The 25,627-nt window shown below is 38.6% G+C and overlaps 1 protein-coding gene across 1 annotated transcript; it reads left to right on the top strand.

The window, feature by feature from the left end:
* The first annotated feature begins 549 nt into the window (after nt 1–549).
* Nucleotides 550–3,085, top strand: LOC114684075 (myelin expression factor 2-like). The gene is made up of 2 exons (XM_028858505.1): nt 550–756; nt 848–3,085. The coding sequence occupies exons 1-2, from the start codon at nt 624–626 to the stop codon at nt 2,377–2,379; spliced, it is 1,665 nt and encodes a 554-aa protein (XP_028714338.1). The 5' UTR covers nt 550–623; the 3' UTR covers nt 2,380–3,085.
* The last annotated feature ends 22,542 nt before the right edge of the window (nt 3,086–25,627 follow it).

The following is a 25,627-nucleotide window of genomic DNA, read 5'->3' as shown; positions in this document are numbered from 1 at the left end:
GGTGTCATGTCATGATTCAGGATTTTAAATTCTGGAAATTGTTGACAGTTTTTGAATTCAGCTGTCCATTCTTCTTGGCTGTGTATATATGGCTTCATCTCAGCATCCCCTTCTTCTCCACATGCCAGTCTACTATTGAGAGGCATGAGCTTTCAGCTGCTGTTCCATTGCACAACAGAAGCCATCAGCCCTCTGCCTGTTAAGCTGCCTTCAAAGAAAAGGGCACTGTACCTTTTCTGGATTGCGAAGGTCACTTCAGGGATGGTGCCATATTGTCCTGGCCTCAGAAGATGCCTTTTGATAAAGCCATAACCACACTTGTTTTGGCAAGAATCAGTAGTCCTTTGTTTTGTGTTCTGTCTATCCATTTTGTCCTGTTGATTCGAGGATAATTTGTTGTACAGTGGCTAACTTTTGCCACAATGAAAGTTGACTCCATATGCAGTTTCTTCAATGCCCATATTTTCTCTGAAGTAGATTGATACTGCCAGGAACTGACATGTCTCAAAAAAGAAAAATTTCTAAGTTATTAAAACATTTTAGGATCCGTTACCGCTCCGCCGGCCCGCCGCCATTGTAGCGCTCGGAGCCCTCAGCGCGGCCGAGGCGGAGCCCGCGGCGGGATGGCCGATGCCGACAAGCCCGAGGCGGCCTCGGGCGACGACGGTCCGCAGCAGCAGGCGCCGCCGCCGCTGGCCGAGTCTCGCCGGGACCCGCACCCTGCCGAGCCCGAGAAGCTGCAGCAGCGCCAACGGCGTTAAAATATTGCCAGGCGGTGGTGGCGCACGCCTTTAATCCCAGCACTTGGGAGGCAGAGCCAGGTGGATCTCTGTGAGTTTGACGCCAGCCTGGGCTACCAAGGAGAATGATGAATCAGTGAAAGAAGAAAAATCTGATTTAAAAGAAAAGTCTACAGGAAATAAGAAGGCCAATCGATTTCATCCTTATTCAAAAGATAAGAATTCGGGTACCGGAGAAAAGAAAGGTCCAAATCGGAATCGAGTGTTCATTAGCAACATCCCCTATGACATGAAATGGCAGGCTATTAAAGACTTGATGAGAGAAAAAGTTGGTGAGGTTACATACGTGGAGCTCTTTAAGGATGCGGAAGGAAAATCAAGGGGTTGTGGTGTGGTTGAATTCAAAGATGAAGAATTTGTAAAGAAAGCACTAGAAACTATGAACAAATATGACCTTAGTGGAAGACCTCTGAATATTAAAGAGGATCCTGATGGAGAAAATGCTCGCCGGGCACTGCAGCGAACAGGAACATCATTTCAAGGATCACATGCCTCTGATGTGGGATCTGGGTTGGTGAATTTGCCACCTTCCATTCTCAATAACCCAAACATTCCTCCTGAGGTTATCAGCAATTTGCAGGCTGGTAGACTTGGTTCCACAATTTTTGTTGCTAATCTTGACTTCAAAGTTGGTTGGAAGAAGCTAAAGGAAGTGTTCAGCATAGCTGGAACTGTAAAACGGGCAGATATTAAAGAAGACAAGGACGGCAAGAGCAGAGGCATGGGCACTGTCACTTTTGAGCAAGCCATTGAAGCAGTTCAAGCAATTTCCATGTTCAATGGGCAGTTTTTATTTGATAGACCTATGCATGTGAAAATGGATGACAAATCTGTCCCTCATGAAGACTACCGCTCCCATGATAGTAAGACATCACAATTGCCACGTGGTCTTGGAGGCATTGGAATGGGACTTGGTCCAGGTGGACAACCTATTAGTGCCAGCCAGTTGAACATAAGTGGTGTAATGGGAAATTTGGGTCCAAGTGGAGTTGGGTTTGGTGGTCTGGAAGCAATGAATAGCATGGCAGGATTTGGTGGAGTTGGCCGAATGGGAGAGTTATACCGTGGTGCAGTGACTAGTAGCATGGAACGAGATTTCGGACGTGGTGATATTGGAATAAATCGAGGCTTTGGCGATTCCTTTGGTAGACTTGGTGGCAGCATGGGTGGCATGAGCAGTGTGACTGGAGGCATGGGGATGGGATTGGACCGCATGAGCTCCAGCTTCGACAGGATGGGGCCGGGGATTGGAGCCATACTGGAAAGGAGCATCGATGTAGACCGAGGTTTCTTATCGGGTCCCATGGGAAGCGGAATGAGAGACAGATTAGGCTCCAAAGGCAACCAGATATTTGTTAGAAATCTACCTTTTGACTTGACTTGGCAGAAACTAAAAGAGAAATTCAGCCAATGTGGTCATGTAATGTTTGCAGAAATAAAGATGGAGAATGGCAAGTCAAAAGGCTGTGGGACAGTTAGGTTTGAATCCCCAGAGTCAGCTGAAAAGACCTGCAGAATAATGAACGGCATCAAAATCAGTGGCAGGGAAATCGATGTTCGCTTGGATCGTAATGCATAATTTCAAGCATGGTTGGAACATTCCTTCGTCTGTTTATTGAATCTCCTAGTAAAAGTCATTTTTTTAGTAATGTTGTATGCTTACAAATGCTGTAAAAATGAACTTTTAAAACTCCCACCAGCTTTTAACAGTATAATGTTGAAAAATATACTGTGATTTTCGTTATCTCAAGTTTGCGTTTCTAAAGTTGGCAAGTCTGGTCATTGAGTTTCAGTGGATGGACACACCATTTTTAATGAAATAAGCAGCCATTTTGTTGTTTCCAGTAGTAGGGTTTGTTTGTTCTAATTTCCCCAATCTTATTGTAAGTTGACATCCCCCTCACCCCCCCCCAAAAAAAATCTCTGCTTTGTATCTAATTGTTAATGAAAAGAAAGGGCTCAGACAAATTAGGATATGATTTTGGTTTGGTTTAAATTACTTTTCTCTGCTTTTAAAGAATAGTAATTAAGTATTACATTCTAAAGTTGAGGATGTTTCTTATTTGACCTAAATGAAGACCTGTTTTGTTTTTTTTTTCCTTTTTTGTCCCTCTACCATTTCCACCTTTCCCACATAACACTATTAAAAGTATCAAATTCCACAGCCCCTTATTCTGTTACTTCCAATAATTCCAAGTTCATAGAGAACTGATAAGGTAGCAAGTCCTAAGTATAACACTAGGCAGACCACCCCCAACTTTCTGTCTAGTTTCCAGCCATTAAAATGAACTGCTAAGAACAAAAAAATAATTGAAGTGTTGAGAGAGATGGTTATGTAAGTGAGGCCCTTGCTATTCACTTGCACAGGAGCAGATGCATTGGTAAATGCAGTCTTAATAAACCAGGGAAGACCTAGGCATAGCATATCAAACACATTGGATCCCACGATGTTAGATATAGCCATGTCTCCTTTACCTGCAAAAGAACAGCATGTTGTTAAAATGTGCACACCGATAATTATATTTTATTAATAATCTTCATAAGAAAAACACTGGATACTTTTTGTTGGTTAGTTTTAGAAAACTGTTATTGTTAGAGCAAGAGTCTTATTGAATTTGTATTTCCTTGAGTTAGTATTTAAAATCTTAACATTTATTTAATAATTACCTTTATTTATTAAACCATTTTTAATAAGGAAAAAAAACATTTTAAATGCCATATTCTGTAGATCTCTGAAGGGTTTGAAGATGACCTGTCTAAAATATATATGCTCAATTTTTAAAACATATCTAATATGACTACAAGTTCTATTGTAATGTCTAACTACTAACTTTCATTTCTTTATATCCTAATAGTTGGTAATAATAACGTTCAAAGATTAGAAAATTTCATTACATTGTTAAATGAATGGTATAAATACAATTAGAAATATAAATATAGCATTTTCTAACAATATCAATTTCAAATTTGTATACAATATAAAACAATCCAATCCAATGTAAAGTATTTAAAACTAGTAATTGTCTTTTTCTTTTCTTTTTTTTAAACAAGAACCTTAAATCTAATCTCCTTTGCTTAGCCTTTTTCCTAACCCTTGACAACAACTTGTAACCAACCCCCCTAAACAATGAAAATTATCCCAGACCCAAAACCCATTAAAAAGACCAAAAAACCACCCGCCCCACACCACCTCTTTGGGAATGTGGGCGTCGTATTCTTAAAATTGCTTCCTGCTGGGTATGGGCGAAGTTTTCTTTATCCTGAAAGAAAAATTTTAGGTTAATTGTCAAATTCTAGGAGAGGTAACTATATCCTTCATTATCCAGTCTGTGTATAATGCCAAAGTTCAGGGTTTATCTCAAGTCCTTATTCAAGTAGTCTTTAAGACTGGATCATCTCAGCTAGTCATCTCAAAATTGCTCTGAGCACCTTGTAGTTCAAAGTTGATCTGTAGATGATGTTTGTCAGCTTAATGATATTATTATTGTCCACATGGAATTGTTGTTGTTGTGGGCCCCATCTTCTTCCTGGAGACTTCAGTTGATGTTAGGCCTGGCCGTGATTTCCTGCAGAAAACTGATAAGAGACTCGAACACAAAGACATATATATGCAGCTAATTGAAGCCTTTTTTCTAGAATTAGTTAGTACTCTATATGACCATTCATATCTTAACAAAGTTTAAAATGTATATATATTATTTTTTTTTTTTTTTTTTTTTTTTTTTTTTTTTTTTTTTTTTTTTTTTTTTTTTTTTTTTTTTTTTTTTTTTTTTTTTTTTTTTTTTTTTTTTTTTTTTTTTTTTTTTTTTTTTTTTTTTTTTTTTTTTTTTTTTTTTTTTTTTTTTTTTTTTTTTTTTTTTTTTTTTTTTTTTTTTTTTTTTTTTTTTTTTTTTTTTTTTTTTTTTTTTTTTTTTTTTTTTTTTTTTTTTTTTTTTTTTTTTTTTTTTTTTTTTTTTTTTTTTTTTTTTTTTTTTTTTTTTTTTTTTTTTTTTTTTTTTTTTTTTTTTTTTTTTTTTTTTTTTTTTTTTTTTTTTTTTTTTTTTTTTTTTTTTTTTTTTTTTTTTTTTTTTTTTTTTTTTTTTTTTTTTTTTTTTTTTTTTTTTTTTTTTTTTTTTTTTTTTTTTTTTTTTTTTTTTTTTTTTTTTTTTTTTTTTTTTTTTTTTTTTTTTTTTTTTTTTTTTTTTTTTTTTTTTTTTTTTTTTTTTTTTTTTTTTTTTTTTTTTTTTTTTTTTTTTTTTTTTTTTTTTTTTTTTTTTATTCTTTTAAAATATATATTATAAAAAAAAAAAAAAAAAAAAAAAAAAAAAAAAAAAAAAAAAATATATATAAATCTTGTAAATTTGATATAAAACTCATACTTTAAGAAAAGTTTAAAGAATCAGAATAGAATCAAAGAGTTGAGATTAGTAATAGAATAGTCCCTTAATTAATTTGGCTTTTGTCCTGTCCCATAGCAGAAGATGGCTCTTTTATTCTGGCATGATAGAGGAAGTTTGCATTTTCCTTTTAACAACATGCTTGAGTTTAAAGAAGGAAAGAGCCATTCCCAAACTCCAAAGTCAGCTTTAAATTTTAATTGAACTGGGACTATTAGAAGACCAATAGTGTTAAATCTTTAGAGAAAAGCAGAAACAAACATTTAGGAAGACTTATAAAAAAATTTTAGATGATATACCCATACGCCATTTCACTCTGTTTCCTGGGATAGATGATTTGTCTCTTTTTTTCAGTTGTCTCATTTGTCCTGTGTTCTTCAGATTCCTTAACCTTCATTCTCCTAAAAGACAAAAACAAAAACCTTTCCTCAAGACTAATTTTGGGGATGTTCCTTTTTGACAAGTTATTATCTGATTAAATGAAAAGGCATGTGTTACTGGTGTAAGTTAGTTTAAATTGGATGTTCATGCTGGTTGATGAACTATCACCTCCTCTAATTAAGAGGTCTCTCTTGTTCAAATCGTACCTTTATCGATTTTGATGGTACCCACAGCTTATCTTCTCCTGTAGAAACAAAAGCAAAACCTCGTCCCCAACGTAATACATACCCTGGTTTCCATTCTAAGGTCAGCACATCCTTAAAGTATATAGGCTGATTTAATTCTGTAGTTTTTTCTTTTTTTTTTTTTTTTTTTTTTTTTACAACACCATTCAGTTCCACATAAAAGCCACAGATTCCCCTGTTCTCCCCCTCCCCCTCCCCCCAGCCCACCCCCCATTCCCACCTCCTCCAGATCAAGGTCTCCCCCGAGGACCGGGATCGACCTGATAGACTCAGTCCAGGCAGGTCCAGTCCCCGCCTCCCAGACCGAGCCAAGCGTCCCTGCATAAGTCCCAGGATTCGAACAGCCGACTCATGCAACGAGCCCAGGGCCTGGCACCACCGCATAGCTGCCTCCCAAACAGATCAAGCTAAATGACTGTCTCACCCATTCAGAGGGCCTGATCCAGTTGGGGGCCCCTCAGCCTTTGGTTCATAGTTCATGTGCTTCCATTCATTTGGTTATTTGTCCCTGTACTTTATCCAACCTTGGCTTCAACAATTCTCGCTCATATAAACCCTCCTCTTTCTCACTAATTAGACTCCCAGTGCTCCACCAGGGGCCCAGCCATGGATGTCTGCATCCAGATTCCTCAGTCCTTGGATGGGGTTAATGGCACAACTATCAGGGTGTTTGGCCATCCCATCACCAGAGTAGGTCAGTTCCTGCTGTCTCTCGACTATTGCCAGCAGTCTTTTGCGGGAGTATCTTTGTGGATCTCTGTGGGCCTCCCTAGCTCTCTGCTTCCTCCCCTTCTCATGTGGTCTTCATTTACCATGGTCTCCTATTCCTTGTTCTCCCTCTCTTTTCTTGATCCAGCTAGGATCTCCCACTCTCTTTCCCTCGACCATCGCCCTTCATTGCTCCCACTCATGACCAGGCTGTTCATGTTGATCTCATCCATTTCTCTGTGTATTTTTTGGGGTCCCATTTTCCAGGTAGCCTCACTGGTGATGTGAGTAGCAGTTCAGTCATCCTTGTTCCACATCTAGCATCTTCCTATGAGTGAGTACATACCATATTTGTCTTTCTGAGTCTGGGTTGCCTCACTCCGGATGATTTTTTTCTAGATCCATCCATTTGCCTGTAAACTGCATGATGTCATAGTTTTTCTCTGCTGAGTAGTATTCCATTGTGTATATGTGCCACAATTTATCTGTAGTTTTTTCTATTATCCAATGTCTCTCTGCAGCTGTTGTTCCTTTCTCATTGGCATTCAGAAAATTCAAAGTTAATAGAGCATTATGCAGTCTATTTCTGGGGGTTTTTGTTACTCCTTTCTGTTTATTTAGCATATCCTTTAGAGTTCTGTTTGATCTTTCTATAACTGCTTGACCTGTAGGATTGTGTGGTATACCTATAATATGCTTTATATTATAATAAGCAAAAAACTGTTTCATTTTAACAGAGACATATGATGGAGCATTGTCAGTTTTGATTTGTGCAGGTATACCCATGATGGCCATAACTTCTAGCAAATGAGTGATTACAGAATCAGCTTTTTCAGAACTCAAAGCAGTTGCCCTTTGAAATCCTGAATAAGTATCGATGGTGTGGTGTACATATTTCAATTATCCAGATTCTGCAAAGTGAAACACATCCATCTGCCAGATTTCATTCCTCTGAGTACCCTTTGTGTTACATCCTGCTGGTAATGGTGTTTGATTATAGAAGGAACAAGTAGGACATTTCTTTACTATTTCTTTGGCTTGTTGCCAGGTTATGGAAAAATCCTTTTTTAAACCTTTACTATTGGCATGATGTTTTTTATGAAATTCTGAGGCCTCCACCACATTTCCTATCAATAATTTATCAATCTCATCTTTGCCTTGTGCTAGAGGGCCCAGCAGACCAGTATGGGATTGGATGTGAGTTATATATAAAGGATGACTCCTTTTCCTGATTGTATCTTGTAATTGAATAAAAAGTGAAGTTAATTCTGAAGCATCAGGGATAAATTCTACAGTCTCAATATGTAATACCACTCTTTCAGCATACTGAGAGTTACTATGTTGAGAGGTTCTGAAAAATCCATTAATACCAACAGAATAACATACAATTCTGATTTTTCAACTGAATTATAAGGACTTTGAACCACTTTACTTAAATTTTCTGATTTGTAATTGCCATTGTATATATTTTAATTATTCTGTGCATTGAACATGTCAGTATCTATAGTACTAGAGCAACAGCTTTTTCTAATGCAAGATACATAATAATGATGCTTTGATTGTCCTTTGAAACTAAAACTGTTAGGGTTTTCCCATAACAGTTGGAGGAGTACAGGTGATTCATCACTGAAACTATTGCAATTGCTATTTTTTAAATCAATTTACAAAATTACTTTTAAAATGCTGTTTTAGAAAATAGATTTTTTTGTAGCAATTACCAGATATCTTTTGTGAGAAGAAATAGCAGACTTGGGATGTAACTACAAAGATTGCTTAGATTGTCCTTTCTGTGAGTCACTGGATCCTCCAGGAGTATCTGTACCTGTCATCCTCTTCAACTGCTTTGTGACTGCCTGAACTGCAAACAGCTGGTGACAATGCAAATATGTTTGTCTAGAGGATTCAAACAGACTCTGTCTGATAGAAAAAGCCACACTGAGTTCATCCCATTGTTCCGTCATTCTGTGCAAATGAACATCCTCTGATCTTTCCTTGAATGTCTGATTCTTTTATGAATTAGTGAGTGAAACAAATATATTTGACATGCCTTCATTTTATATCTACATGAGAATCATAATTTTATTGCTTTCATTTAAATCTGTTAACTCTCTAATATGGAATTCTGAAATTAAAATTTATTTTTTTAAAGCTTTACCAGTGTGGATATTTTTTTAAGTTGAAATAATTTTAAAAGACAACTGCTAATGTCTACTTAATACAACTATTAACACAACACACATACAAAGAGAGAGAGAACATATCTCTTAATTTTGACTTGTTCAGAAGCAGAGAAAAAGAGACAAAGTTGCACAATTGTTAAAATTATTAGATCAGGACTGACCAAGGTGCCGTGAAAATAAAAGAAAAGGGAAACCGACTTCCACAGCAGCAGATTGCCTTTAATTAGAACAGTGATGTGAAGAAGTGTGGGGATTCATAGGGTAGAAAGGGGAGTCTTTGCAGTGGAAGATTCTACTTGTAGATATGTTCCCCTGTGGTCTCAAAGTCTGAATACCAAAGGAGATGGATGTGTTGCCCTCAGCAGGAAGTCTGCTCTAAGGCTCCCAAAGCCTGCAGATGTTATCAGAATGCTAACTTTGTTGAGACTTTCTCAGGCTGTCAGATCATTAACCCTTCAATAACTGGAAGTGGAAAATTCCTAGAAAGAAGTTGATTGGCTAATTAGAACTGCAATACAGTGACCACAAGGGGACTCTGAAAATGATCTCGTTTTACTGGAGGAATCACTTGAATGGGAGCCAGGAACCTGCATGGACCCACTGAGTCCAGGCATCATTTGGTGTTATTTCTTCCTCCTGTTCGTGTGTGTGTGTGTGTGTGTGTGTGTGTGTGTGTGTGTGTGTGTGTGTATAAATGAATAAAAATGAATAAAAATGGCCCTATAGACCCATAGGGAGTGGCACTATTGGGAGGTGTGGCTTTGTTGAAGGAGGTTTGTCACTAAGGGGTGGACTTTGAGGGTCTCAGGAGCTCCAGCCTGGCCAGGGTGTCACTCTCTCTTCCTGCTGCCTGTGGATCCAGATGTAGAACTCTCAGCTCCTTCTCCAGCACCATGTCTGCCTGCATGACACCATGCTTCCCACCATGACAATAATGGAGTAAACCTCTGAACTGTAAATTAGCCCCAATTAAATGCTTTCTTTTATAAGAGTTGTCATGGTCATGGTGCATTTTAGCAGCAATAGAAACCCTAACTAAGACAGTAGTTGGTACCAGGGACTGGGGTATTGCTGTGATAGATATGACCATGTTTTTGTTTGGAGGAATTTGGATTTTAGAAGTTTGGGTTTGGAAAGTGTTGGAATGCTTTAAGCATTGCTTAATAGGTCATACTAGTAGAAGCATGGAAGACAGAGGTCCTAAGGGTGAATTGAACTGTGGGGGCCCGGGTCAAGAGGTTTCAGAGGAAGAGAATGTTAGTATGTAGCCTAGAGACTATTGTTGTGATATTTTGTGAAGAATGTAGTTGGTTTTTGCCCTTGGCCAAAAAGTCTGCCTGAGGCTAAATTGAAGAGTTTTGGATTAATTGACTTAGCAGAGGAAATTTCAAAACAGCCTAGTATAGACTCTGTTGTATGGTTATTAGTGTTCAGTCTTATGAAGACCTATAATGAAAAGGAAAAAACTGAGCAAGAAAAAAATGCAAAATGGACATGAAGGAGAAAAGGGGTACCAGGAAGTAGAATGAAGATAAATTCTGTGATAAACTGGTGAAAGAAAATCCCGTGTTAAATGGAATAAAGGGAGTGATGACCTCAGGGCAAGCTCACATCCAGCTAAGCTTCCAACTTGTGAAAATAAAGTTGTGAAAAATTAAAGAAAAGCTTAGAGCTGGGTGTGGTGACACACTCTGGTTGGACTTGTGGAAGGAGGAAGAGGCAGAAGGATCTCTGAATTTGAGACTAGCCTGGTCTACAGATTGAGTTTCAAGACAGTCAATCCTAGGCAGTGAAAGAAACCATCAAAAAAAGAGATCTGGTAAAGATGTAATTGAACAAGGGGGCCATGTTCCAGCCCCAGCCAGCAGCAGAACTTGGCAGCTTTAGCCACAGGGATCTGAGTTTAGAGTCAAGGGTAGAAAAAGGAGTTTTGAAAGCTCTCTCCAGGACTAAGTAAAGCTGCTGAGACCAGGCATGTGTCAGGGTGTCCCTGCCTGGAGACCTAGAGAGACCATTGAGTGAAGCTGTGAAAGTGAAGCCTGGATTGTATTGGAGACCGCAAGATGTTGAAGATTCCAGAGCCATGGGATGCCTGCCAAGGAAAGCTGCTAACAGAGAGTGGAACCAGTTCAAGAGAAAGAAGTGTGTTGCAGTCAACAAAGCTGAAAGGAGTTGAAGATCTGAAGAGTGCTTTGACATCAGATATGGAGATGCAGAGTTTGGAGTTTGCCCAGCTGGTTTTTGGTCTTGTTTTGGTCCAGTGTTTCCTCACTTTGCTCCCTCTCCTCCCTTTTGGAACAGTAATGTATACCTGTGCCGTTCTTTGTTGGAAGTATGTGATCTACTTTTCCATTTTGATTTTATAGGATATTATAGTTAAGAGATTACATGAGTCTCAGAAGAGACTTTAGACTTTGGGCTTTTAAAGACGTTTGAGACTATTATAGACTATGGACTTTTGAAGGTAAACTAAATGCATGTTGCATTATGTTATGACTACAAGTCTACTTGGGCCAGGGAGTGGAATGTGGTGGTTTCAACAAAAAGGGCCCCTGTGAGTCCATTGAGAGTGGCACTATTAGGAGGTATACCCTTGTTGGAGTAGGTGTGGCTTTTTTGAAAAAGGTGCATCACTACGGGGTGGACTCTGAGGCCTCAGAAGCTCAAGCCTTGCCAGGATGTCACTCTTACTTCCTGCTGCCTGCCAATTCAGATGTAGAACTCTCAGCTCCTGCTCCAGCACCATGTCTTCCTGCATGCCACCAAGATGCCCATCATGACAATAATGGACTAAATCTCTGAATTGTAAGCCAGCCTCAATTAAATTTTTTCCTTTATAAGAGTTGTCATGGTTATGATGTCTTTTCACAGCAATAGAACACTAAGAAACACTGCTCTATTGCATTTTCTGTTGTTTTTGTTGTTGATGTTGTTTTAATATAACCTGTAGATTACTATTTTGGATAGGCTAGCTGGTCAGCCAATGAGGTCCAGGCACAACTTGTCTCTGCTTCCCAGCCCCTAGGTTACAGATACACTCTGCCATACTAAGCTTTTTACATAGGTACAAAAGATCTGACTTCAGGGCCTCATGCTCACAACTGGAAGTACTTTGCCCACTGCACCCTCTCCCAAGAACTATGTTCTTTTCTTTTTATACTTTGGATGGTTATACTTGCCTTATTTTTATTTACAATCATTTTTACTTGTAAATTCTCTAGAGAAGGTATTCCCATTCTTTGAGGTAATGTACATGTATGTTTTCTTTTTTCATTGTTGGAAGGCTATAACACATCATAAATTTATCCAACACAAATTAGATATGTAAATAATACAGATGTGAAAATATCAAATGCAGTGTAAAAAACTAAAAATAGAAGAACAGAATCCAGGGCTTTGACTTAGATGGTTCCTGTGACTCTTCTGTGTGATATTTGATTTCATCATAAAGTAACGTTGATGGGATGGCATGAGTTTTCTTCAGACTTATCAAAATACATTTGTGTGATTCTGCTCTACCTGTTAAATTAGAACTGGGCTAGAACCTCTAATACACTATTATCTTGTATCTAAAGGTTTTGGAACCTCCCATTATTTTTGATTAGGTAATTGTTATAACACATTTCTTATAGATATATCAGTTCATTTTTATCCTAATTCCATTTGGGATTTCTGTAACTCCAGGGCAATTATGAATATCCCTGGGAAATATATTGTCCCTGGCTTTGCCATACTGATTGCAAACTGAGACTTGTAAAATCCATGATTTGGGATGATATGCCAACATACCTAATAAACATTCAGTGTTCATCTCTTCAGCTCTTAATTTCTACCCTTTTTCCTAGGTTCTATAATTGTAAAAACTTAAACTTAGAGGAACATCTAAGCCAACGGTATTTTAGAAGTGTGCGTATCTGTTTGCATAGTTCTCAAATATAAGAACTTTAAAATGTTCTTTGTTCATCATGTGGCTTTGGTGATTTTTCCCATTAAAAGGTAGAATCTTGAATTTCGCTGCCTGAGGGAACAGCTTCCAGCAGTGCAGGGCTCCAAGGGAAATCCATGGAGTTTCTGGCATACTGTTACTTTATTTGAGGAGACTAGGGAAAAGACACTCACACAGTCTCTTGATGGTTTCCTTCCTTACTATTCTTCTGTATTCTGATTCTGTGTTCCATGTTCTCTTTTCTTAACTCTATCCACAAATGTCCCTTCTGTCTCTCTTGATGTTTTCCTCCTCCTGCTCTTTGTTTTTTCCCTGACAGCTTATAAACCCCAGCAGAATCTTCCAGGCAATATAAAAATTACAATGTGGTTATATTCTACTTTTCAAGTGAATGATTACAATGAACATGAGTGAAAAACAACATGTTTTCCTTATCCCTTACATGATCAAACATTTTACATCAATAGTTTTTTTGTATCAGGAGACTGAAGGCAGAAATGGGTAGAAGGAATTAATCATCATCTTTGATCACCAACCAACCCTCGTAAGGAAAGCACATCAGCTAGTAATAATTGGGCTGCTTTGTTTTTCAATCCCTAATCTCAAAGCTATCATCAAAATATCTTAATCTAACCTGAGGTCATTCTAAGGCTTTGTTGCAGCTATGATGCACACCAAAATCTGAGAGTGCATCTTTCAACATTAAAATTAAAAGAATTAAGCCAGCCTGGCTCCTGGGGACTCAATTGTTTTTCTTAATCATTAACCTGAACTGCCATCTATGCAGCTCCTTAGGTGGAACTCATAGGCCCTAGATGTATTACAATTCCTTGTATTTATTTTTAATCATCAAAACTCTATTTCAACTAACATTATTATTATTATCAGTTAGACAGTACAGCTTAAGAAGAAATCATCTTCATAATAATCCACAGGTAAAAATACCCAGTAGAATGGGATGTTCCCATGAGATTAACACACTACATTACAGGCAGTAGGGGATCTCCCCACATACATTCACACCATGCCAGATACCAGAGAAAGATGGCAGCAGCAAACATGTGAAGGCATGGCAGAAGCAAAAGACACTCTGGTGAGTCTATGGTCTGGGGACCTTGCTTATCCAAGATTTACCCATCAAGGATTAGCCTCCTGGTGGGCTGGATTTCTGTTCCCAGGAAATGGCAACCATTGTTAGAATTCTGCCCTCACTCCAGCTGCATGACAGCACATGCACAGTTCAGGAGTTAAGCAAAGGGTCTTGTGTCTTACATGATCAGTGTGCACTGGTGACTATGTGCTGCATGGTCACACAATCAGTGCATGTGTGGTGTACTTCTGTAGGCCCACCTGCACCTTAAAGAGCCTTGACGCAGACCCCACCCTCTCTCTCTGTTCTGTTCTGTCTCCCCCAGGCCTGGTTCTTCTTCCCCTACCCTTCTTCATCCTAATAAAGCTCTGCTACTAAGTAGTCATGGCCATGCCTTGTGACCTTTTTGAGTGGTAACCAGCGCCACTTATCATTCTTTCAACCATGCCTTTGTTTCAAAAGGCTATTATGACAACCTTGTTATGACCATGTTATGACTTCCTGTTGTGCCCACCTTGCAACCATGTCTTTGTTTCAGGGGTTGTTACACCTAACTTGTTATGCTTACATTCTGCTTTTATAACTCCACCTATTGTCTGCCAAACTCCCTATTTGGAAACCGCTTAGCCCTGAGCTATAAAAACTTTGTCTTCCCCATGTCCAATGCTGATCTCTTGAAGCCTGCCTTTAGGGAGAGACAGCCCATGTACACACATTTTTTAAAAACCTTGCTTTAATTAATTTGGCCATGATGATTTGGGTCAGAGGTCTTTCTCCTGATATCTGTGAAATTAACACTAATATGCACAAATGTATGCTTCAAAGGTTTTTCAGGCTGAACCATAGAAGTTCAGAGACTCACTTCCAATATATAGCATTACTCAAAGCAAATCACTGCACAAACCCAGATTCAAGTGCCAGTGGCCATGTCAGAGGAGCAGCAGGTGGCAATTGGTATGCCAATAGGTTCCATGGGTAGCCATTTTGTCCCCTTTGCCAGGGAGTTTCCTTTTGAGCTAACATTCCAGCCCTTTGTTGAGGACAAAGGGTGACATGCTCTCTTCTTTAGCTACTTCCTGCTAAAGTTAGGACGCCATTTTAAACCCCAGGAAGGCTGGAATGTTAGTCAAAGGCCAGAAGGGGATTAGGACAACAAGATCTTCATCCAAAGCATCTAGTTTGTTGACCCAGCTAAAGAGATGGAATAATCACATGACTGGACTGGTTTATATTAGTTTTCAGCTAATCCAGGGCTTTCTGGTTTTGTAGGACTACCTGGGGCTGGCACAGTGTAGATCACCTTTGGAGCAGTTGGTAGTCCACAGATGATCTCTGGATGGTGTCTACCAGGCAAATGGAACTCTGCCAAGACAGATATTGACCAGGGACAGAAGCTAAAGAACTAAAAGGAAACTTTTACCCTCAGGAATGGGCAATAGGGAAGCTAGGCTCTTGATTGACAGGAGTACTTATCTGGAGTGTTTGACCTATGAGATGTGGATCCAAGTTTTTCAGTCTTTCCAGTTCCTTGAAGCTTATATTACCGTTGTTTGTAATCTGCATTGAAATCTATGTTGTAGATACAGCAGCTAACAGGTATCTGTAAAACAGCTGGAGTCAACTCATGCCATGCTTTGGGTTAAAGCATGAGAGGCTGTGAGTAATAATAGTAGTCAGTGCTTTACCAGCTTATCTGAATGTCATTTGTTAATGTTAAAACTTTGAATTTTTGAAATTTTAATATAATAAAAGTATAAAGTAACTTGTATTTATATACCTTAAATTATTTTTAGACCCTCATCACTTATTTAGACTTTTGTATCCTCAGATGTTTATAATTTAAATTATTTTTAAACTTTAATAATTTATTTAAACCTTAAACTTTTTATCCACTTATTTACCACTACACATATATAAGTGGTTGATTATTGAGAGCTATCATTGTAAAGCAAGTTTCTTTAAATAAAGGAATAGAAGGTTACACTGAAATCTGTTTTGCGATTTTGTCTTTATCAGTGTGAAGTTTGTCAGCAAGGTAAACTGTCTGTGTCCATCTTTCTCAGCAGGAGACCCAGCAGCCCTAGACAAGAGAGGCCTGAGTCCTGATATAAATGAACTAACAGGGCAGCTGCAGCCTTGGGGAAGGAACTGGTTGCCTGCTGCTGTCACACTGATAAAGCTACAGTTAGTCTAGCCATCCATGCCACCAGCCATCTGGGAAGGATAAATTATAGCAGGAAGTATAATCCAAATCGCCTATGTATCAATTAAAACGACAGAGACTTACTACTGCCTGTGTGGTTACCCTAGGCTGCGGTGGTCTCAATCGCCCCATTGAGGGCAGTAGTTGTAAGGTCTTCAGCTGTCACACAGGACAGTATCAAATATTCAGCTGCTGCACAGGACAGGTTCGCCCTAGGCTGACAGAACCAGATGGTCTGTGATATTTTCCTGTGGAGAAGGCACTTGGGAAAACTGACCTCACTTTGACAGGACAGAACACAGCAGTCAACCCGCCAGTGTCCACAGTTTGGGCAGGCCCTGGTGGCAGAGGAAGCATGGGGCAGTTTTTCCAGTGACTGGCGTTACCACAGTCCAGGTGATTTTGTGGAGGCCCCGTCATCTTCTTTGGAGACTTTAGGGTTGCCTCTAGGGACTAGCATTTCTATCACGAGAAGCCTTTTTAAAAACATTTTAAACACCATGATCAGCAGGTCTCTGAAAAGTTTTGAGGGCATCTATTTATTGAGTAAACCTGATTTTAAATGAACTTTGTTTTCAGTTACCTATTTTAGGATTAACCTTGAAAACATACAGGAGGCTAATAAAACTAATTTCTGTAAATAAATGACATTTGTTGATCATTTATAAGATGACTATTAATTTGTATGTCTTAGTTATCTTTAAGTTTTATTCCTGTTAAATTTAGCCTCAAAACATCACAATTTTTGAATTGAAGCTCTTTTAGTATCAAAACTTTAAATCATGAATATAGTCTAAGGGAGGCTAGAAACTTTATTTTCCTAATCCTTTCATAATGTACCACTGCAGATATCATCATCATTTCATACTGCACCACTGCAGATATCATCACTGTTTCATAATGCACCACTGCAGAATATCATCACTACTTCATACCGCACCACTGCAGAATATCATCAGTTTCATAATGCACCACTGCAGATATCATCCCTGTTTCATAATGCACCACTGCAGATAACATCACTGTCTCATACTGCACCACTGCAGAATATCATCATTTCATAGTACACCGTTGCAGAATATCATCATTTCAGAGTGCAGCATTGCAGAATATCACCATTCCATAGTTCACCATTGCAGAATATCATCAATGTTTCATAATGCACCATTGCATAATGTCACCATTTCATACTGCATCATTGCAGAATGACTCGGTTTATTAAAATAGCTAAGGCATAACAAAGTTAGCAAAGACAAGGAGGCTAAACATATATTAAGTCAGTTTCTGCTGAGCCTTTCTCAGGATGAGCTTTTAAGCATGAAAACCATGTTTTGGGCTGACATATTTCAGTTAACAAGAAGTGGAAAGACAGAAGCTAAAAAGCAAGGTTAGTACATTATGAGATTTCCCAGGACTATGGACTTTGATGGGTTGGGTCTATGCTTTCATTTTGACTGGTGGTGCTGTCTATATGCTGAGTTTTACAGCCTGAATAGTATGATCACCTATGTATAATTTCTAATTATTAATTCTGTATTGTAAGTTTTAAGTCAACTTTTGTTAGAAATGTTATTGATTTTTGACTATATCTAATAAATTTATAAATCTCAAGGTACAGAAAGTTCATATAATAGTCTCAGAAATATTGAAATGAGGTTTATATCTTAGCAAAAGTTTTAGGCAGTTAAATGAAACCAATAACCTAATTTTTTAGCTGCTCTGCTTTGCCCTTTTTTCTGCCACAAGTCGGATGGTTTGCCTGACATAGGACAGATACTTTCCAACTCCAGAGCCAGCTTTTCAGTGCAGCAGAACAGCATAAAACAATATTTCTACATTATCCATACCCAAAAGACATTTGAATCCCTGCTAGACTGAGTTCACTGGTCAGAAAGCTCACAGATAAGGAGTGCTGAGCCCTGGCTATCAAAGTAGCCACAGCAAGTGGCAGCATGATTTGGGCCTGGGCGGGTGAGTGCACTAAGTTGCCCAGGATGGCATGTTTGGGGAGGGTGCCCACATTGCCCCAGCCTGGCTCGTGGGAGTGGTGGCAGCTAGAGCTTGACACAGAAACACGTACAAGAGGGAGACAAAACAAAAATAAAACCAACGAACATAGAACACAGAACATACAAGAGCTGGAGACAGCAAAAACAAAAATCAATACATAGAACATAGGCTAGAGGACTGTCCAGCTTACCAGTCTTATTACACATGTCATTCATCTGTCAGTCACCCCAAGTCTGAACACATGAAGACAGGTAAAACACAAGACAAGACACAGAGCAAAAATAACAACAGGACAATGACAACAATTGGGTCATTCAGAGATTCACCAGTTCGACTAAATAAGTTTTTTAACTAATAGGAAGCTTTATCTCAGCTGCCTCCCTACATACTCCAGGTGCCAGGAGACTTCCTACATGTTGGATTTCCTCAATTCAGTTAGGGAATCAGGCCTCTCTGATGTCTGTCTTGGCTCCTAGTCATGCCAGATGTCCTGCACTGGGCCTGTAAAACCTCTTGGCTCCCAGTACCATGGAACACCCTCAGGGTTCCGATGCTCTGTTGTGCATCCTAGGCATCAGAAACTTTCCAGTGGGCACCAGATGCGGGGTTTCTCTGATTGCTTGGCTCCAAGTCTCATGGGGCATCCCCAGAGTCCCAAGGCAGGTCAGAAAAAGAACTGGAGGCTCTGGATGAACTCTCAGTAATGGGATGAGCCATGAGACATCTCATGTTTGCCTTGGATTGGGGATTATTGGATCTTGTCAGAATCCCCCACATCCCCAGATCGGGTTCCCACAGAACCAGATGTCACAGAGAACATCTGACTTACCAGCAGAGGCCTCCAGAAATGGGTGCTTGCTGATTTCTTTGGAGGCAGCCATTTGCTCAGGCAGTACTGAAGGCATGCCCTGGGGCTTGGAAGGTCTCCAAGGTGCACACTCTCCCAAATGCAGCTCTTTAGTCCCAGAGAGACAGAGGGAAGGGTCCAGCTTCTGAAATTGGGTTGAGGTCTTGATCTCCAAATGTTAATCCCACAGATACCAGGAGAAGGACCACTGAGCCAAATCATCATGGCCAAATTAATTAAAGTAAGCAATTAATTAAAACAAGCTTTTTTAAAAAATTTGTGTGCATGGGCTGTCTCTCCCTAAAGGCAGGGTTCAAGAGGTCAGCGCTGGACATGGGTGAGATGAGGGTTTTATAGCTCAGGGGTAGAGGGTTTCCAAATAAGGAATTTGGTAGGCAAGCAAGTGGGGTTACAGAAGCAGAGCATAAGCATAACAAGTTGGTCATTACAATCTCCTGAAATAAAGACATGGTTGAAAGGAGGTCATAACAAGGTGGTTATAACAAGGTAGTTGTAACAATAGGTTGTCATAATAACCTCTTGAAACAAAGACATGGTTACCATTTCCTAGAATAGGAAGTACAGAACTATTTGTAGTTAAGGTTACAGATGGGTCATAGCCTAACCCTTGAGAAACAAATTTAATCATAAGCAAGAATGAATCTACTTTGTCTTTAGTATAAAATGGCTTTCAAGCCTAAGATGGAGGCAGGCTGGTTCACCATTCGCTAACTCACCATGCTCACCATGTGGGAAAGTCAAACCGCAATTTTAGTCTACATGAGGATGATGAGATGATGGGGACCTATGATTAGAAGGTTATTAAAGAGGATTCCTAGCTGATAAAGTCAAACAAGGAGAAAGAAGCCCAGAGTTCCAGTTTTCCACTCTGGGCAAGCAACACAATGTTAGATTTTCCAGCATAAATTGCATTGTGTGAATGGGCCCAATGGACACCACGAAAGGCAGAGAAAAGCTATTGTGTCTAATCCACAGAATCTTAAGCAAATGGAGTGCTTTCCTGGACCATTAAATTCTGGGGTAAATTGTGAGTCCATAAGCAAAATGACAGTAGTAGGCTTCCTGAAATGGGAGGTAGTCCTGAGTGCTAGGTGGTAAAAAGAATGAGACATGAATAAGGATATGACAAAAAGAATTAGATGTAAATCAGAAAGCAGAGAGGGATGAAGGGATAATAGTGTCTTTCTTATCTCTCTGCATTCTCTTTCAAAAACTGAAGTTTCTTATCTTGTACAGTTTAAACTAAAAACAAAAGAAACAATCATTTTTAAACCAGCCTGTTGGGTCCTGTTTAAAACTTTATCAATAATCAGTTTAGGTTCTATGTCTTTAAAAATAAAAGACCTATTACATTAAAATGCATGCCTTTAAAAGTACAGATTTTGGATTAAGGATTGCTAATGCTATTTTTTAAAAAAGCAATCTGATCGATAGCCTAACAAAATCAGCAAGTGATAGATTAAAAAAAATCTATCATTATATAAGGCTGTGTATATGTGTGGGATTGAGCTTCATAACCCAATTATATTAACAATAAAGCTAGCCATGACAGAAATAATAATTGTATTTTGTTCCTGGACAACACTAAATAATCCAATGTAAATGTATGCAGTCTGCCAAAGAAAAAAATGGTTGCCAAAAGAGCTATTATCCTTTTAATAAATTTATATTTATCATACATTACAGCACTTTTTAAATTACACACATACCTCTCATTGAGAAACATATTCTAAAACACATCAAAAAGGGAAATGATCTATGTATATTTAATAGGTAGTGAAGGGACATTGCTCCTAGCTGAGCTAATAAAACATCTAGTTGTGATGTGAAGCATTAGTTATTATTTAGCATATTAGGTGATCTTTAAAATATTTTTGGTTCTTTGCTGTAGGTAAGGCTCCTGTGCAGTTATGTTCCAGAACTGAATGTTCTATCATGATTTCCCAGAAAAAAAAATTACTTTAAAAGCTTCTCCCTATTGAAACATCCAGTGTGATTTCATATGATGTTACCACACAGTCAGCCCGATGTTTATAATTAGAGTTAGGACTGTTGTTGTGAAAGTGGCCCTCAAATCACTGTGAAGGAGTCAAATAGTAACTGTGGACTGAGATGTCTACCGGCAACTGTTCTCCTTTGCTAGAATGCAATAGCATCAAGAGAAGCCATGCAAACCAAAATGAGTCTGGCAAGTCCATTTCTTCAAGCGATCTAGATCAGGGTGGACACAGGTAACCTCTCTCCTTTTTGCCTACTCTGTAATAACCAACATTTTCTCATGATGCACAAATTCCAGGGCGATTCAATTCCTCCTCATTCCTTTGCCTACTACTGTAACCGAGTCTTTTCTGTCAGAATTTCTTCAGACTGCCAGCCCTCAAATAATGACACAGAGGCTTATTAATTATGAAAGTTTGGTCTTTAGCTTAGGCTTATTCCCAACTAGCTCTTATAACTTAAATTAACCTTTTCTATTAATCTACATCCTGCCATGTGGCTCTTCACCTCTCCTCCATTCTGTACATCTGACCTCCCCTGGGTCTTGCTGGCATCTCTCTATCATCTTCCAGACACCCTCTGACTCCCTATGATTACTTTCTGTCAACTAGTAACTAACTCAACCTCCTGACCCAAGGTTGATTTTATTTCATTAGCACAAACACAGACTCAGGGTTCATGGTGTGATCGAATATCCTACCCACATACTGCTGGTTTTCACTTGCAAAATTAGAATGTTAAGAACAAGGCAGGGGTTTGAACTTGAGGCTGATTTTCAGAGAAAAATGTGGAGCAACTCTGTCCTTTAAGTCTTTAAAAGAACTTGTCAGAGGATAAAGAATGTCCCCAAGTTTGGGACATTTCCACTCATTGTCCCATAAAAGCCCTGCAATTTTTCCCCTTTAAAAATGGGAATTATTTTTCATTGAGTTGGGCAGGTCTACTCCATTTTCCAAAGCCTGGACTTAGAAAAAAATATTTCTAAAAGCCAGTCTCCACTTTGTTTCTATAGAGTCAGCTGGTAGCAAGACTTCTGGGTTCTGGTAACAACAGGAAGAAGTGGGAAGTGGTTGTGCCTAGAAACTGGCCACAGTATTCAGTAAAATCCAGTTATGGCTAATGCACCTGGTGTCAGCTGGAGCTGCAAAGGAGGGTGTGGGTTCAACAGATGAAAAGAGAGAGGGCTGAGTTCTCCTAAACTTCTGGACAAGAATTCCAGCACTCTACCCCAGAGGTCCCAAGGTTCCAATACTTTTCAAAACCTCACTCTATTATTTGCAAATGAGAGTCTTCTTGAGTTCATCATGTACTCTGCAAGGACAATAAATAGAGCACAAATTTTTTTGAGGATATTTAGAATATACTGAAAATGTTGGGAAACTTCAGAGTCTACACAGTCTTTAGTTCAAGTTCATAAAATTAGTCAAAATATTCTTCTCAAGTTAGAAGCTTCTTCCTGTGTGATCAGAATTAGTTTCATGTGAAAAATAGCTTAAACTGTACTTAGGTATGAAAATTCAGTCCACTTGGCATCTTCTGTCCACAGGGAGATCTTTTAGGAACAAGGTGGTCAGAGGACAGCATCTGCTTAGGTTACAAGACTCTATCCTTCCTTTACTGCTATGAGAATAAATTGCCAGTTAGCAAACTAATGCAGGTCTAAAGCTCAGGACAACCCACAGTTGGTTCATTATGAAAGAGCAGCATCTTAGTTGGGCAACTGGAGGTGGAAGAAGAAAGGAAAAAATAGAATAGTTGCACAGATTTCTTAGTATTGTGCTGGTGGCCATGTCAGAGAAGCAAAAGAGGCAATAGAAGTTCAAGGTGTCAGCCTACCAAGAGGAAACTCTCTGATGGGTCAATCTCAGACAGGCAAGACCCCCGAGACCACAGACCCTGAAATGTCTTTTGCTTCTGCTGTGCTTTTTACATGTTTGCTGTTGCTATCTTTTTCTGGTATCTGGCATGGTGTGAATGGGTGTGGGGGATCCCCACTGCCTGTAATGTAGTGTGTTTATCTCATGGAAACATCCCATTCTACTGGGCATTTTTACCTGTGGAATATTATGAAGATTAATTCCTAAGCTGAACTGTCTAATTGATAATAATAATGTTAGTTTATACAGAGTTCAATGAATAAAAATAAAAACAAAGAAATGTCACATAGCTAGAACACATGAGTTTCTATTGAGGAGCTGTATAGACCGTGGCTTAGGTTAATAATTAATAAAACAATTTAGTCCCAGTTAGCCTAGCTAGCTTAAATTCTTTTAACCTTAATGTTGGGAGGTGTGTTCACAGGTTTTGCAGTGCATCACAACTGAAATAAAGCTTTGAAAATAACTTAAAGTTAGACCAAGATGTTTTCATCAAATAGCTTTGAGGTAAAAAAAAAAAAATACTCAAGAAGATAATCTAAAGTTTTAGAAAGGCACATAGTTGAATGCAGAACTTGTTATGGTCAGGGGACAAGAACAAAGCAGCCCAATTATTACTAGTTGACACTCTTTTCTTGCTAGGATTGGTCGATGACTAAAGGTGATGATTAATTCCTTATACCCATTTCTGCCCTCAGTCTCCTGATATAGAACTATTGATGAGTGGGTATCTACCCTAAGATTTAAAGTAGAGCTGACTAATTCTTTTTCATATATAAAAGTTTAGGTTTGTGATTCCTTTAAGATTCATTACCTTTTAAAATCAGTAATAAAGTAATTGGCCCTTTCTTTGCAACTGCAAAACTGCAGCCTGCCAGTAAAAGACCTGACTGAGAAAAATATCTTGCTTGCCTACATGGTTAATCTATAACAAGTTGCTTGGGTATGAATGTACAAGGGTTCTTGGAATAATTTATTTTTCACCTGCAATACAAAAATGTTTAACATGTAAGGGAGATGACAAACACATTTTTACCTGTATTCATTGTAATCATTCACTTGAAAAATAGAATGTAACCACATTGTAATTTTTATATTGCCTGGAAAATTTTGTTGGGGTTTATAACCTGTAGGAAAAAAAGTATACAGTAGAAAGAACAGAGGAAGAATACAGAAAAATAAGGAAGGACACCATCAAGAAAGCATGTAAATGTCTTTTTCCCTAATCCCCTCAGATAGAAAAGTCTAGTTCACACCGATGCTGTGGATTTCCCTTTGAGCTCTGTGGTGCCTAGAGGCTGATCCCCCAGGACGTGATAGTATTGTCATATACAAAAGGACCTCAGTGGCATCTTTCATTGATTAGAGGTCCCCATGGCCTAGGATTAGAACCAGATACTAAGATCCCCAATAAATCTGTGAAATTACCAAAATAACAGAAAATTCCTCATGTTTTCTTCTACTATACCTTTGTGTGGGTTTTTATGGGAGTAGAAAAAGTGTATATGCATTCTGTATACACATACACATAATGATGTTTTATATGTTTAAAATATGGTCATGGTTTCACTGTTCAGAACAGACATTCAAAAATACGAGTTATTCTACTAGTAATTTTACATTCAACCTTTTTTTTGAGATCTACAGTCCTGAACCCAGCACTTTCAAAGACAGACAAGTTGGCAAGGGCAAATTGTAGAAGAAATGTCTGGTTTGGCCCATTGGTCTGTGTAGGATTTGGGGTAACAAATGTAGGCAACAGCTGAATTTGCATGTGTGTGTTCAGAAACCATGAAGAACAAGTCATTTTTAAAATTTAAACTTAATTGTATCCATAAATATCTATGATGGCAGCAATTTTGAATTTGTTATAAAAATTAAACTTTACATAAAAGTACATAGTGAAGGCTTTATAGTCCCTCTTCGTTGCTCACACAACTCAGTCAGAATTATTGTTAAGGTTTCTAAGTAAGGCAATTAGATTTAAAGTTGTGTTTTATTGTTTAAGTAGCACATTAAAATTTAAGTAAAAATGTGGCAACATAACTCTGAGAAAGAGTGTGCAGAATATTTGATCACATTATGAACCCTGAGACTGCACTACTCACTGGGAAAACCTGTTTCTAGTTGTGGCATGATTCAGCCCTATCATACACCTTTAATGCAAGATCTTTCTGCTTGAATATTGTAAACAGGATTAAATAAAATCAACTATACGTCAAGAGGCAGAGCAAGCACCAGCTGACAGGAAAAAGTCCTAGAGAATGGGAGGAAGTCAGAAGGACAGAGAAACACACAGGAAGTAGAAGGGAGGGACATTCTGTTGGAGGAGTTTTTTCTTTGTTTCAGACCCGGTAGGAGAAACTGGCCTTTGGGAGACACCAGCAGAGGAGGAAGAACTGGGTTCTTTCTCTGCCTCTCTGAACTAACAGCCTTTCACCCCAGCATCTGGCAACTGAGTCTTTATTGATAAAAATAGAACAATGGAGACTTAGTCAAAAACAGCATTTGGCTCCCAATGTGGAGGAGGCTGAGGCAGCGGCAGAGGCAGGGCAGGGGACATGGAGGCTCCCCCAGGGCCTCGGCCCCAGCAGCAAGGCAGCAGCGAGCTCAGGTGCAGCCACTGTGTCACTGATAAAACAACAAAAGAGTGCTTAAAATTTTCTAAAATCATGTTATATTTTGTGAGTGTATAATCACTGAGGGCTGGAAATGGCTTAGCAGTTAAGGCTACCGTGGCAAAGACCGATGACCTGAGTTTGATCCCTAGAACTTACACGGTGGCGAGAGCTGACTCTTGCCAGCTCTCCTCTGACCTCCACATGCACACTTTGATGAACACACACACACACTAAATAAATAAAATTATAATACAACTTAAGCAAATATATCCACATGTATTTATAAATATATACAGACTAGGTAGATAGATAGATAGATAGATA

Source organism: Peromyscus leucopus, chromosome 6 (genome assembly GCF_004664715.2).
Source record: "Peromyscus leucopus breed LL Stock chromosome 6, UCI_PerLeu_2.1, whole genome shotgun sequence".
In the NCBI taxonomy this organism is placed as follows: domain Eukaryota; kingdom Metazoa; phylum Chordata; class Mammalia; order Rodentia; family Cricetidae; genus Peromyscus; species Peromyscus leucopus.
Note: the sequence above shows the minus strand (reverse complement) of the source record. Positions and strands in the feature narration are given on the sequence as shown.